This window comes from Arachis duranensis, chromosome 9 (genome assembly GCF_000817695.3).
Source record: "Arachis duranensis cultivar V14167 chromosome 9, aradu.V14167.gnm2.J7QH, whole genome shotgun sequence".
Classification (NCBI taxonomy): Eukaryota; Viridiplantae; Streptophyta; class Magnoliopsida; order Fabales; family Fabaceae; genus Arachis; species Arachis duranensis.
In genome coordinates, this window is record NC_029780.3 from 101789979 (window position 1) to 101805934 (window position 15956).

Here is a 15956-nt window from a genome sequence, read left to right on the forward strand (position 1 = left end):
TATTATAATTTACAAATAAATTAACAAGAAGTATGATGGCGTAGTGGCTGTGAATGGCATTTTGAAACCACCCCAAAAATTTTGAAAAAAATTTAACTTCCAAAACGGTCGGATTATCTCAACGAATTGACCGATTCGCACTGATTCTCTACCTTGTTCGGTTCAAGTATCGAACTGGACTGGTATAGAATCCGATTCACCGATTTTTCGGTCGAATTAGCCAGTCTAATCCGATTTTAATAATTATAATTTTAACTGCTAATTTTTTTTATGAAAATGAGACAAGGGATATACTCCAACATTGTAATTTTTAATCTTTGTAAAACGGTTGGAAAAATCAAAATTAAAAGGTCTGATTTTAGTACCTCAAAATTTTTAATCTTTTTGAAACAGAAATCGGAGAGTCCAGTTATTGCACTCCAAATTAAACGATTCCACATTTAAAATTAATATTCTAGTAGCTCACAATCTAAAAAAATATCATTATGTGCTTGTTTGGGCGCTATTATTTTGATAAATTTTTTTTAATTTTTTAACGTGTTTGACAAATTTTTAGTAGTAAAAGTAAAAATACTAGAAAAATAAAAAAAATATCTTTTTGAGACGCTGTAATTTATATCATTTTTTAAAAAATTTTTCCTTAAAAAAGATATTTTTTATATAATAAATAAACAAAAAAGTACTTTTATATTATTATACCCAAACATAGTACTTGTTTGGACACCATTATCTTGATAAAAAAATATCTTTTTTTTATTTTTTAGCGTGTTTGTCAAACTTCTAGTAGTAAAAGTAAAAGCACTAGAAAAAATATATTTTTTGAGAAGTTATAATTTACATCTTTTTCAAAAGATCTTTTTTCCTCATGTAATAAATAAACAAAAAACATACTTTTATATTGTTATATCCAAATATAATTGATAAATAAAAAGATTTTTTTGCATGAGATATCCAAATATAAAATTACTTTTATATAAAATCTTTTAAAAAATATAACTGGAAAAAAGATATTTTCTTAGAAGTTCACCCAAACAAACCCATAATTTATAGATAAAAAGATCTTTTTGCATGAGATACTCAAACATAAAATTACTTTTGATTTTTCATAAGATCTTTTAAAAGATAACTCGAAAAAAGATTTTTTTTTTAAAAAGTTCACACAAATAAATCCTATCAATTTAATATCAAAACTAAAAAGTATATGTTAACTCTAGTTGAATTCATTTGAAGATCTATGATTTATGAGATGCCTTTTTCATCATATTTTAGTTTGTGTAGCACTTCAAGGCGTCCCACAGGACTTGTCTGCCTTGGGGTATCGCCAATGGCACGTGCCTCTGGGGGGCTAGGTCCCCTACTGTTTTCCGTCGGTTCCGGAGACGGCATCCGATCGGAGCGACGAGTGACCACAAAAGTTAAGAACGACTCTCAGCAACGAATATCTCGGCTCTTGCATTGATAAAGAACGTAACGAAATGCGATACTTAGTGTGAATTGCAGAATTCCGTGAACCATCAAGTCTTTGAACGCAAGTTGCGTCCGAAACTCTTAAGCTGGGCACGCTTGCTTGGGTGTAAACCTTAAAGGGAATCAGCTATTAGACGGTTCGATTAGTCTTTCGCCTTTATACCCAAATCAGACAAACAATTTACACGTTAGTATTGCTGCAGGTCTTTCCTAGTTAAAAATTTTGCAAACAATTATCAAGCTATACTTAGAGCTGCTGAAAACATGGCACCGAATATTGGTACATTCTTTGTGGTAAGAAGCCTTTTCATTGTTATGCACACATTTTATAAGTTGGTGATACGTTCAACTTTCAACAATTATTGTTCAGACATTGCTAAAAATATTGGATTTGCATCTTTTAATTATATTAAATTATTAGTTTTAGATGTAAGTTGAGGCAATTGTTTTCTTAAATTAAAAGATAATACAATCTTATATATTTAAATGATATTACAGATACTCTAATAAAGATGTTCAAGATATAATAATGATGTATCTTAGATACCTAGTTTTGTAATAGTTTTATTTAATTTGTTGTTAACCTTAAACACATTTAGTTCAGGATATTTACTTTTGACACTATATTATTTAATTTCATATTTTTATTACTATGAACACTACTTATAGGAATGGAACTATCATTTTTAATCTTGATTGATGTAATTATGTGCTAAGAAGTATCTTTATTATGATATTTTATTTTATATTTTTAATTTATTTTTTATAATTAACCACAGCTTTTACTGTGGTCATTTCAAATTAGTCACAAAAAATATGATAAAATAATTTGGATTAGCCTAAGATATAACATGGCTAAATAATCTTAACAACATTAATTATGGAAAAAATAGTAGCTGAGAAACTGGTCTATCCAAATTGACCACAGATGAAATGTGGTAAAATTATTCTTTTTATTTTGATTAATATCATTTAGCCACAGTTTTAAGATAGATAGGTAATGATGTTTACACCGTGACTACTAAAAGATCTCCACAGTTCAAAAAGTCGTGGTTAACTGACCAAAAATTGTGGCTATTTAAAAATGTGTCGCTCTTTTTAACTATGAATACTCATTCGGGGCAAAAAATATGATAAAAATATTATTATGAGTAATACCCTAAATAGGTCCCCAAAGAATTGGCCGTACGACAGATTTGTCCCCCAGAAAAATTAACTAAGTCCCCAGTCCCCAAAATTATTAAATATGTGCCATATACGTCTCTGCTCCAGGTTTAGCCGGTTAACTGAACACTCTCTCTCCTACGTGGAGGTGATGAGTGTGACGTGTCAGGTTAAAGGCTTTCAGGACACGTTGGTCCCTGTACACGTGATCAAAACGACGTCGTTTAAGGCCTTATCAAAACGACGTCATTTTTAATTGGACAGATTAGTCCCCAAGCTTTATGATAAGAATGTGTGAAAACGCAGCGTTTGAACAGGGACCTGACATCGCTGTTATAAAGGGGATGAGCATGAAATTAGGTCTTCACTTTTTACCCCCTGTGCTTCCAACCCATGTATGTTAGTATGTGAGAGAGAGTTTTTGGCTTCAAAGAAGATGATGGCGAGTGGAAGCAGCACGTCAGTTGCAAGTCGGAGACGCGGTCGGAGAACTATGGATGATGTCTTCAGTGTTGACATCGGTTCGACTGGCGTCCGAAGGGGGCGACTTAGAAGAGGAGAACATCCGAAGTGTAAGTGCAGGACATATGCCATAATATCCAGGTCTCGCACAGCAGAAAACCCGAATAGGCTATTCTTTGGCTGTCCTCAATTCAAGGTACTTTAGAGTGGTGAATTTTTGTGGTGCTGTAGTTTTGATAATGTGATGATTTATGTTCTGTTATTCTGATTACAGGAAAAGCAAGGATATTGTGATTTTTTTGTATGGTTTGATGAGATCTTTGGGTATTTGGTGGATGATGTAGTTGAAAGGGGTAGATTGGCCTCTGTGGAGACATGCGTGGGTGAAGAATTTGTTGCAGGTTTGGATTATTGCTTGGAGGAGAGAGTGAAACAATTGGAGGAGATGTTAATAAAGAGGAATGAAGATAGTTCGAAACTCAAGAAGGACAGTGTTCTAAGCTTGTTTAGTAGTGTAATAATAGGTGCACTTGTAGTTGTGATTATGTTTTGTATTTATGTGGTGGTTATTTAAGCAATTGCCATTGTATCTTTGTTGAAAAAAATATTGTATTTGAATGGCTCATTTTAGTTAAATGAATATTAGAAGTTGATAATGAAGCTAACTTGAAGCTAGTCTATATCGAATTCAAAGTATGCAAAGTAAATTGGCAAAGTGGATTAAACCAAAAATAGTATATAATCCAAACCAGACTATTCAAATAACATGCATCAGAATGTTAACATCAGGTAGCATCAACATAAAGGATGTACATAAATTGTTTCAAAATGTTAGTAAAATAAAGAAGGTCTATTTCCTTATACATACTGAGGTAAAGTGGTGCTCAAAAGTATTACAAATGCATGTCAATTTTCTTCAAAATAACAAGAGTAAACACTAGCAGGTCCATTTCAGAATAAGTTTCTTCCAAAGCATCATTTCTTCTTAGATTGGTTCAGTCCGGGCGTTGGAATGAATTTGAATATTCTGGAGGTTGTGCCACTACTTGCAGCTGCCATTGTCTCAACACTCACACTTTCCTGTCTCTTGGGCCTAATTATTGTCTGCTTTGGACGTCTACTAGGCTGCTGAGGCTGATTTTGTATTCCCTTATTGAATTGTAAAAAATTATGAGTATTCTAAAATAAGATATTAGTAAGTAATGTTTAGGAATTAATAGTGAAACATATTATGAAGCATACTTACAGTTGCAGCATTCACATTCATTCCTATGTCTGGTAAAGTATGATTTGTTGGTGCCTCAGGCTGGGTAACCTCATAAGTAAGCAAATTTATTAGGACAATTAAACCCTTGACGATGTATTTTATAAGTCAAATAGGTCCTTTAAAAATGCTACTATAAGTCAAATAGGTCCCTAAATACTAATTTATATGTCAAGTTGGTCTCTATAACACAACAACTATTTCATGTCAAAAACCTGAATCCTAAGCATGTTATCACACATATCAGGCTGCACAATGTAACACATTTAGCAGAAGAATGTAAGTATTATTCATGTATACCTCAGTTATTGGTGCCGATTGAGAAACCTGAACCTCTTCTTGTGTTGCAGTTGACTTTTCCTTGGATTTTTCTTTGACCTTTCCTTTAGGATTAGTTCCAGCCTTAGGAGCTCCCTTGCAGGTCTTAGCATTGTGGCCGGTCTCTCCACATTTTCCGCATGTGACTCGGAAGGTCCTTTTTGCCTTATTACCCTCTGCTCCGTCTTCTACTGGATCTCGTTTCCTTCTCTTTACTGGATGCCCTATTGGCCTCTTAATCTTGGGAGGGATTGAGCTTATTTCTCCAGACTTCTCCCAATACTCTTCACTGTTGACAGGGCTAATGGAATGACCATATGTTGCTCTGAAGGCATCCATCTTCAGCCACTTGTGCACATATGTGTCTGCTCTGTCTCCCCTCTTAGCAATAGCAGCCATGGCATGCACACATGGAATTCCTATAAGTGATTATAAAAAACAATTAGATATACAGTTTGTAAGAATAATAACTAAAAATGCATAACTTAGAGTGTTATACCTGTAAGTTGCCACATGTTACATGTACATGTGCTATTACCTAAGTGCACCCCCAACTTCTTCATGTGCATTTGCACCTCAAATACCTGTCTAGCACCAGTCTATTGAGCAGTCCAGTGCTTGGTGTCCTTCATAATTGTTTCCATCCTTTTTTGTTGTACAGGAGCAACTACCCCAGTGTACATGCTTAGGGCCTTTTTGTGTTGTGCCATCCTTCGCATAATGTAACATCTGAGCTCCTCTAGCATTGTGAGTATAGGTTTTCCCCTATAGTGTACTATTTTGGCATTCCACACCTCTGTCATGTTATTGGTGATATTGTCCAGTTTAGGGTAGTGGCTGAATTTTGACTTAGTCCAGCATCCTGGATCCAATTTTGCAAGGTAAGCCCACGTGTCCTCATTCATTCTCTTCAACCTTTGCATATTATCATTAAACTCTGCAACGGTTGAGCTTTTGGCACAAGCCCACACCACATTCTTAAGCTGTGTATCCTTGTATTTGTTTGTGAAATTCTTCCAGATGTGCCTAACGCAGTTTCTGTGATGGGCGTTAGGCATGACCTCCTTCAGTGCTGGTAGAAGACCCTGCATTACAGTTCAGACAGACCAGAAAACAATATGCATTAACATGCTTGTTATGGTAACAAAAAACATAGTTAACAGTCATTAAACCATGAAGGATACAATGCATTTAGTTAGTTAACATAACATACACTAAGGCTAGTTCAGGGATACCTTCTGTTGATCACTAATGAAGTTCCAATCATCGGCAGTGCATTGCCTAAGATCATCTTGTAACAACTGCAGAAACCATTTCCAACTTGCCTTCATCTCATTGTCAACTACTGCATACGCAATCACATAAAAATGATTGTTCGCATCTTGTGCTACAGCTGACAATAATTGTCCCCCATAAAAACCCTTCAGGAAGCATCCATCTAAACCTATCAAAGGGCGACATCCAGCCTTGAACCCCCTTTTACAGGCATTTAAGCAAATATACAACTTATCAAATAAAGGAGGAGATTGAGGTATAGGCTCCACTGCCAATAGTGCAGATGAACCTTCATTGCTCCTGTGTAAACCAGAATTACACCATAATTCACTAAGATCACTAACAATATTCTAATGTTTTTTCATATCACAGCAAGTTACTTTTATCAAACAAGAATTAACATAATGTTAGTCTTTGAAATAAAATAACCTCATACCAGTGTATCTCGTTTAGATAGTCACGCAACTTCCCATATTGCGCCTTCTCGTTACCAACATACTTTTCCCTGGCCATCCGAGGTCCTCTATACAGCATTTTATCACTGAGTATCACATTGTAATCAACCTTCATGTGATCCCATGCCTCTGCATGTGTCAACCGTGGCTGACTCAACAATCTCTTTTCTAGTTTCCTTGCTACCCAATGTTGATCTGTCATATTGCTACCAAACTCTCTTCCACAAGTGTGAGTGTGATTGTAGGTCTTTATTTGGTATCCACCTGATCGTGAGTTCTTTGCGCAGTATATAAGCCAGGGACAGTCATGCTTCTCTGTTTCACCAATTTTCTTACCTTCATTTCCACATTTTGCATTTTCTGCTGCATTAGCTTGTGCTTCTACCTCATTGGTAGTATGTCCCTCATTGTTTTTATCACCTTCAGGAAAAGCCTCATTCGTTTCCACCACCCTTTTAGCTTTCTCGCTTTCATTAGCTTCTTTAGCAGCCTGTACCTTTGCCTTTTCCTTAGCTGCTTTTCTTGCCTTTGCCTTGACTTTTTGCACTTCTTTTCCAGGCATGAAGCTTCCATGTATACAAGCAGCTCTAACCCTTTTCTTATCATTCTTCATGTAAAATATCCTTCTACCCTCTGATATGGTAAAGTCCTTCAGAGCCTGCTTAAATTGTTCAAGTGACTCAAACTCCATGTTCAGCTGAAATTGGACCTCCCCAAATTCTGCACTCGGATTAAATTGAGGCCAATCAAACCCATTTCCTCCATCATCACTTGAGTCTTCCGGGGTCAAAAATTGTTCAGACTCATACTCAAATTCAATGTCTGACTCAGGTAACAACTCCACACCAAGTTCTTCATCAAATGTAGCAGGTTTTTTGGACTTCAATGGTCCCTCATTGGCACTAGCAGGTGTAGTTTTGTTTTTGTTGCCACTAGAAGGCCCATTATCTACTTTTTCTTTTTCAGCAGGCCCATAATCATTCTTACTGGGCCTGCCAGGCCCACCATGACTCTTTCTCTGAAGAGATGCTCCAGCTACCTTTTCTCTTCCAATGGCTGCCCTTTTTGGCTTGCCATTGCCCTTGCCAACTGGCCCATTAACAGGCTTATTAACTTTGAATTTCTTCTTCCCATTATTCTTTCCTTTCTTACCAACTCTAACTAACTCTTCCTCTGAACTTGAATCCGAAAAACCATCTCCTGAAGATGGGGGCTTGTATATTGCATCTTCTGTTGATGGGACTTCTTCCCATTATTCTTTCCTTTCTTACCAGCTCCAACTAACTCTTCCTCTGAACTTGAATCTGAAAAACCATCTCCTGAAGGTGGGGGCTTGTATATTGCATCTTCTGTTGACTCATACCCATCATCACTATCTGAACTCTCAACATCTTACTCATTGTCAACACCATCATCCTCAAGACTAGCCTCTTGCACTTCCACTTCCTCAACACTAACACCATCATCATCAATGAATTCTATATCTTCCATGATTGGATGGTCAAAGTAGATATAGAATTCATTAGTGTTCTCATTTAGCATTTTATTCTTTTGAAGATCTCTGATTTCTTTGTCTCCATGAACTGGGTGAAGACCAGACTCCAGGTCAGTAGCACTCGGATCATACCAAAACATTGCCTTATAGTCATGGTAACCCAAGTCCAAAAAAAGTTTCTTCAGGTCAAAGAAACATATCAGATCAATGTCCATTGGGGGAAACTTCTTGACTTCTCCATTGATGTACACAAGTACTCCCTTGTTGTCTCTCACAAAGCTTCCACCGTGGTGAAATACGGGTATCACATCTTCACTCATCTAAACTAACAAAATAAAAATCTATCACAACTTAAACAAGCAACGAAGCAATTACAAGAACATTAAAACAGAATTCAATTTTTTAACACCGACATCGATAATGTTACTATGAAACGTCACAGACTAAATCAATTTAGAACTTTGACTTAACCAACACTAGCAAAATAATATCTTTAATCTACCCTACACATGACATGCATGTTCATCATACATGAATCTTCGCCTCTGAATTAATTCAGAAAAGAAATTTGAAGACTTACCTCCAACAATGGCGATATGCACCACAGTCCACCGCCACCACACAGTCGTCGTTAGCCTCGTCAAACGACTGTTACAGACTACAGTCAATGTTAACGGAGTTGAGGAAGATGAAGGGTTGCCTTGTAAAATTTGGATAAGTGTTTGGGGTTTCAAGTCATTTAACAGAGCCAAGGGAGAGGGACATGCGTTTTTATCCAAGGTCCCTGTTCAAACGCTGCGTTTTCACACATTCTTATCATAAAGCTTGGGGACTAATCTGTCCAATTAAAAATGACGTCGTTTTGATAAGGCCTTAAACGACGTCGTTTTGACCACGTGTACAGGGACCAACGTGTCCTGAAAGCCTTTAACCTGACACGTCACACTCATCACCTCCACATAGGAGAGAGTGTGTTCAGTTAACCGGCTAAACCTGGAGCAGGGACGTATATGGCACATATTTAATAATTTTGGGGACTGGGGACTTAGTTAATTTTCCTGGAGGACAAATCTGTCGTACGACCAATTCCTTAGGGACCTATTTGGGGTATTATTCTATTATTATTTAAAAGAATTCTTAGACTAAAGCTTCTACATTTTAAGCGTGGGTTCTTGTTTCAAGGAGAAATAGAAATTCCTCGAGCTAATATTCAATGCAGGTTTCGGTGTTTCGAAATTCGAAAGAAGGAAAATCCTACCTAACTTATAACTTATGAGTGGCTTTTAAGGCGACAAAGTTTAATTTACTCCAAGTATGTCGAGAAATGTAAGGTGAATAGATTTTTTTTAATCAAATTCTAATAAAGCTTCTAAAAAGATATTGGTTTGTTTTAAATTAAAAAATGCATAAATTTTATGAAATTGATATAAAAGTTTTACTCACGAATTAGTTTTTGAAAAAGTATTTTTCATGTTTTCTAAAAAAAAGTAAAAATTATTTTATATTTAAATAGATTTTTTTTAAAAATTAAGTATTNATTTTTATTTTTTAAATAAGATATTGTTAACTTTTAAAAAAATTTTATTCTAATAAAAATACTTTTTTAAAAATGTATTTAAATATATTTAAGATTTAATAAAAACATTTTATTTATCTTAAAAAAAGTTATTTTTCACTCAAAGAAGCCATTCTAAACAAACACTATAACTATTACATTATTAAAAATTTTAAAAAGCTTATAAGTGAAGAATAATTTTTATATTTTGAATTAATTTTGAGGGTGAGTTGGATAGATTCAATTCCATATAATATTAGACTCTAAAAAAATTATAAGTAATGAATATTTCTCATATCTTAAAATTATCTTTTGGAGTGAGTTAAGCCTATTCAATTCTAATATTAGCATAAAGTCTTTAAAAAAAAAAACATATTTTTTTTAACAAAAATACTAAGGGTACACATGTATCGAGCTAGTTTAATTAGACCTGACCCGACTCTGATATTATATTAGTCTATTTTAACCCTACTCTAAATTAATCCGAAATAAATTGATAATTTTTTTATCAAAAGAGCTTAATAATGAAATCACCCTTGAAGCTGCCAATGACCCATCGACCAATAATATTATTTCAAATGATATGGTTTATACGTTACTTATTTTATTTTATTTTATTTTTTGAAGCTCTCCAGCTTCTTTTTTAAAATGCAAATTTTGTTTTATTAATAATTTAAATGTTCATGTTAACAGCAGTTGCTAGAAGAAGAGATGATGACCAACTTAAAACAATATTTAAATTTAAATTGCATAATTTCTTTTTTTTAATTTAAGAATTATTTTTCGAATTTTTTCTTGAAATAAAATAAAAAAATATTTCCATAGAAAAATCATTCAGAAATTATATTCCGGAATTCAATTGTTTTTGGGTGGGGTAAGTTTGCAGTATTGACCTCTTTAGCGAACTTTATAAAATACGTACGCTAAATTTTAATATTTTTGTGCCTCCAATTTAAAAAAAAACATTATCAAAGTTCTTAATTCTAAAAAAATTTAATTAGGTGTGAGTGAGAAGAAAAATTAGAGAATTGAATATTTGACGGACAATAAATATAATTTCTTAATACTATAGTGACAACAACAACAACATTATCATCATTTCTATTTGAGGAGTACATAAGAACAAACCGTATTTAAAAATGGCATTATATTTTTGTATTTTTACATTAACTGTTTTTTATGAATGCGTACTATTAAAAACTCATCGAAAAAAATAAAATGAAACTATATAAGTTATTATTTATTCAATTTCGTGTGACAAATGCATATAGAAAACAATGGTGTAGTGTTTTTCAACACCAAAAAAAACTCATAAAAAAAATGAAACTATATAAATTATTATTTATTCAATTTCGTTTGACAAAAGCATATAGAAAATAATGGTGTAGTGTTTTTCAACACCAAAAAAAAAAAGTGGTTGTGATTTGAAGTCTAGGGCACAGCAAACTTTACAATTTTGACGAGGTTCGTTGAGAGGCACAGAAAACTTGCCCCCCAAAAAAAAATGGATTTCAGAATATAATTTGAGAATGAATTTTTTGTAAATATTTTTTTATTATATTCCAAAAAAATCATTTTTTTCTATCAATGATAAATATTATAACAACTCTAATTTTTATACTAACACGAGTTTTTTTAAAATAATATTTTATGATGATTAGTTTTATTTTAATGAACCGATTTTGAACTTCAAAGTAAAATAGATGGTAATATAATTTTATTATTGTCTTATTTATCTATTTTACTTGTTCTAATTATAATGGAGCCTAGATAATAATATTAATATTATCAAATCTGACTTTTGTCAATAAAATTAATTATTGGTATTTTTTGATGAGTTTAGAGTTGCTAAAACTCCATCAAATATCTTTATATTCCTAAGTTATTAATGCCATTTATATTAATAACTCATATACATTTAACTTTATATATTATTATTGTTCTTGTATGGATACCTAGAGGAAGAGCTCGGTCTCTGGAAATCGACGCCGAGTTGTTATCTTCGGTGCTGACCTTCGAACTTTGTGGTAATCCGAGCTTTACTCCAAGAGGGTGTCTAATTGCGTAGAGCTTTGAGCAAGAAACAGGGGGGAGTGTACCTGCAAAAGCACTCTGAAGCTTAAGTCAGTATTGAGAATTCAATGTGTCCTTTTAGGATGGAAGATCATACCTTTTGTAGGTGAAAATGTACTAGTCCGTTATGCTTTTGCTTTATTGTCTGTATTAAAGAGTAATAATGCTAGGTTGGACGTTTCGCTTTTTGGAAAGCAGTCCGTTAAGCTGAATTATAACGTAAGTTACCGATTAATGATGTTTGAATAACTGTAACGCCGATTAATAGCGTAAATTGCCGAGTTATGATTTGTAATGCCGATCTTGTAATGGTTCTGATCATAGCCCACAAGCTTAGCCTGAGAGTAAGTTTTAATGAAACAGGTTGAGCTTTAAATGAAGCATAAGTCAGCAGTTGCGTGTTACGTCAGCGATATGTGTTGGACCTGAAGCCCCCAGCTCAAGATGTTTTATTAAAAATGGTTAGCAAAAGAAAAGGTATATTAAAAAGTAAACAGTTTTTAAATGAAGAGAGAGAAGTAATGATGACATTAAGTGTGCTGTCATTTCCAAGACTGCTCTTTGGGCGGTTGATGTGACTGAGAAGTGGGTTATTGTTTACTGAAGGGTTTTTGTAACTTATTGGTAACTGTTATTGGAATACCAATAGTGTAGCATCATTTTTGAGTTTGTGAGATAAAATTGTCTGCGAAATTTTTCAAAGGGAGGAAAATGAGTAAAAGAGGTATGTGCAAAAATTTTGCTTCTACTTCTTCATTGAGTTTCTTTTCTTCTTCCTTCGTTTCTGTTTGTTGCTGTTGATGGGGTTTGAGAAGGATAAGAATGAGAGGAAAGACTGGTCTTATGACTGGTTAGTGAAGATGTTAGGAGTCGTATGTCATTGTTCTTGGATCAGGGAGGTGTAGATGAAGTGGATAAGAGTAAAGTTGTTAGGTCTGGATCTGGAATTCGATTGGAGCTACTGCCTTGTTCTGAAAATGATAGGGTTTTTCATAGGGGTGAGGGGTTTGAACACTTTTTTATGTATAGTTGTATTTTTGAAGAGTTGAAGGTTAAGCTTTCATTTAGCGATTTTGAATGTCAGGTTTTGAAGTAGCTGAACTGTGTCCCATCTCAGCTCCATCCGAATGGGTGGGCTTTTCTTCGTGCATTTGAGATATTGATGGAGTTTCTCGAGGAGGGTCCTACGGTGGAGTTGTTTTTCTCCCTATTTCAAGCGAAAGGTGTTTGGAAGGGGGTGTGGGTGAATTTGAACAGTTCTCCAAGGTTTGCTGTATTCAGACTTTACAAATCCTCCTTTAAAAATTTTAAGGAAATGTATTTGAAAGTAAGAAGTGTTGAGGGTGACTTCCCGTTTTATATGGACGAGCATTTTGGGGAGAGATTTCCGATTTGATGGTGCTCGAAGCCACAGAATATTTTAGGGCTAGAGGTAATAAGTGCAAGGAATGAATGTATCATAGATTCGGAAGAGGGGTTGGAGGTTCCAGCCAAGGAACTACAGAGGTTTTATGATAATCAGAAAAAATTGTTATGACGTGGTTGAGCAAAGTGAAGGTTCGTCTCTTTGGGGAAAAGATTATCCCTTCATGATTACTGCTGATGAAGTTTGCCAAACTCCTACCGATGTTATTTTGGCTGAAGAGGTGGGAGATGTGGCAATTGATCAGTACATGTAGGTAACGTTCGATCCTTTGTTTGTTTTTGTTGATAATGTTGTGGATGTCCTTGTTGGTGAATGTTTGCTTTTGTTTGTGTAAGGTTGTTGGTTTGAGGCTTGCCAGTTTAGGGTGTAGCCGGGAAAAGAAACATCGTCAAGTGGCCGAGCAAAAGCCCGATGTGAGATTGGATGAACAATTGAGTTTGAAAACTGCAAGGGTTACAGAGCTGGAGAGTAAATTAGCTAAGGTTGAGAAAGAATTAAAATTGATGAAGGAGAATTATGCCAAAGAGGTGCAGGATGTTAAAAAGAAAGAGGCAGATCTATCAAGTATGAGTACTCGAGTGGTGGAGTTGACTGCTGATTTGAAGAGCTTAGAGAAGAGTAAGGAGACAGCTATTCTGGACTCTTTTATTGAAGGGTTTGAGCGAGCTTCTTTGCAAGCCAGGTTCTTAGCTCCTAATGTTGATCTTGATCAGATGGATCCTGGTAAGATTTTGCGTGATGGGGTTATGGTTGAGGATGATGGTGCTGAAGAAGAGGGGTATGAAAATGTTTGATAGGAATTTGGTTTGTTTCTGTTTTGTTTTTTGTTTGTAAACTAAGTTGCTCCTGTGTTGGCTTTTGTGCTTATGACTGATATGTTGCTACTGTTTGTTGAAGAAAACATACTTGGATGCTTTTTTTTACATGCTGTTTCTGCATATTTATAATATAGTATCTGTTCTTTGTCTGATATGTGGGTGTATTTTTGTTTTGTGACTGTGGCACCGAAGGTAAACATGTTAATGGTGCTGATGGTGTAATGCCATTATTTGATGGAGAAGCATAAAAAGGCTGGGTAGGCCGAGCATATTAGGTATATGTTTTGTTTGATAATATCTGGACTCTGTTGAATGGTCGGCAGTAATTTATGTGAAATTTTGAAAAGTTATTTTCTGAGTATTGCTCTGGCATCTGTTTTAGTGATTTATTTTGAGTGGTATGATTTGATATAAGGTCGGAAATATACCGAATGATCAGATTCGGATTGTAGTTGGTATTTTGATTTATTGATTGTATCCGAGTTGTCGGATTAAGATAAATGATGGAATTTAAATGAGCGTATTCCGGCTTAGACCGGTTATTGGATTGAATCATATTATCCGAGTTACCGGTTTCCGTTTTAAGGTCGGCAGTCAGACTGAGTGATTGTATCCGAGTGATTGGGTTCCGTTTTAAGGTCGGCAGTCGGATTGACTGAATGTATCCGAGTGATCGGATTCCGTTTTAAGGTTGGCAGTTGGATTTACTGATTGTATCCGAATGGCCTATTATGGCATATGATTGGTGTCGATAGTACCTGAATGGTCGGATAGACATTATAGGTCGGCATTATATGTTTATTGATGAGACAGAACTATGAAATGGTGGAAATAAAGATTTGATAAAATAAGAAGTTTGTTTATTGAAGAACCCTTGATTTCAAAGGCCCAGGTAGGCTAGCCTCGTTAAAACCTCTCCAAGCAAAACCCTTGTGGAAAAAATCTTAGTAGTAGGAAAAAGAGTACTTGCCTGTCCCTGGTATTAACTGTAATATAACTTTAAGGAAGATACATTCCAAGTATTAGGGAGATCTTTACACTCTAAGGTTTGTAGTCGGTAGGCTCCATTGCCGATGACTTCTGTGACTCGGTAAGGGCCCTCCCAATTAGCTAATAGTTTGCCATGTGCTGATGGTTTCCTAGCTTGTTATGTTTTTCTGAGGACAAGGTCATGGACTTGGAAAGACCTTGGTTGAAGTCTCTTGTTATATATTCGAGCTATGTGCTGTTGCATGGCCAAATGTTTGACTGCTGTTGATGATCTTATTTCTTCTGCGAGGTCAAGTTCAGTTTGCCGAGCCGTGTCTTTTGTAGTCTGGTCGGCAAGTTCAGTGCATAGTGAGGATTGGAAGATCTCCACGGGTATCATTGCGTCAGATCCATAGACTAGCCGGAAGGGTGTCTCCTTTGTTGTTGAGGGAACAGTGGTGTTATATCCCCATATGATCTCTGGGATAAGCTCGGCCCAAAGGTCTTTTGCTATATCTAGTTTCTTTCTTAGAGCATGTAGTATTACTTTATTTGCAGCTTCAGCTAACCCGTTTGTTTGTGAGTGCTCTACTGAGGAAAAGTGTTGGTTGATTTTCAAGTCCTGCAAGAAGGATGTGAATTTTTGATCCGCAACCTGGCAACCATTATCTGTGATAATGTGCCGAGGAATGCCAAACCGACAGATAATATATTTCCAAACAAAGGAAAGCATTTGTTGTGATGTAATTTTGGCTAGAGGTTGTGCCTCTATCCATTTGGAAAAATAATCAATTGCTACAACGAGGAATTTTACCTGTCATGCTGTTGTGGGGAAGGGGCTGAGGATATCTATGCCCCATTGGTTGAACGGCCAACTTACCTCTGAATAGTGTAAGAGTTTGGCTGGGAGATGTGTGATCGGACAATGTTTCTGGCAATTGTTACACCTTTTTATTTTTTCATGGCAATCCTATCGTATTGTCGGCCAATATAGGCCAGCTCTGAGTATTTTTGAAGAAAGACTTCGGGCTCCGAGGTGTGTACCATAGATCCCTTCATGCGCCTCGGCAAGTGCAAGTTCGGCTTTTGTTCTGCAAAGACGTTTTAGTAATGGACGAGAGAATCCTCGTCTATATAAGCAGTTATTATAAACTGTAAAATAGGAGGCTTGTCGGCAGAATTGTCGGATATTTTTGACATTGCCTGGCAAGTTTC

General features: G+C 35.3%; 1 protein-coding gene and 1 non-coding gene across 2 annotated transcripts; both read left to right on the forward strand.

Annotated features, from left to right (window-relative positions):
• Positions 1 to 1423: 1423 nt before the first annotated feature.
• On the forward strand, positions 1424 to 1577 carry LOC127742309 (5.8S ribosomal RNA). Its single transcript, XR_008003497.1, has one exon. It is a non-coding gene; the product is annotated as a 5.8S ribosomal RNA (ribosomal RNA).
• A 1517-nt stretch (positions 1578 to 3094) lies between these two features.
• On the forward strand, positions 3095 to 3709 carry LOC107466432 (uncharacterized). Its single transcript, XM_016085408.2, has 2 exons — positions 3095 to 3289; positions 3368 to 3709. The coding sequence occupies exons 1-2, from the start codon at positions 3125 to 3127 to the stop codon at positions 3665 to 3667; spliced, it is 465 nt and encodes a 154-aa protein (XP_015940894.1). The 5' UTR covers positions 3095 to 3124; the 3' UTR covers positions 3668 to 3709.
• Positions 3710 to 15956: the final 12247 nt, after the last annotated feature.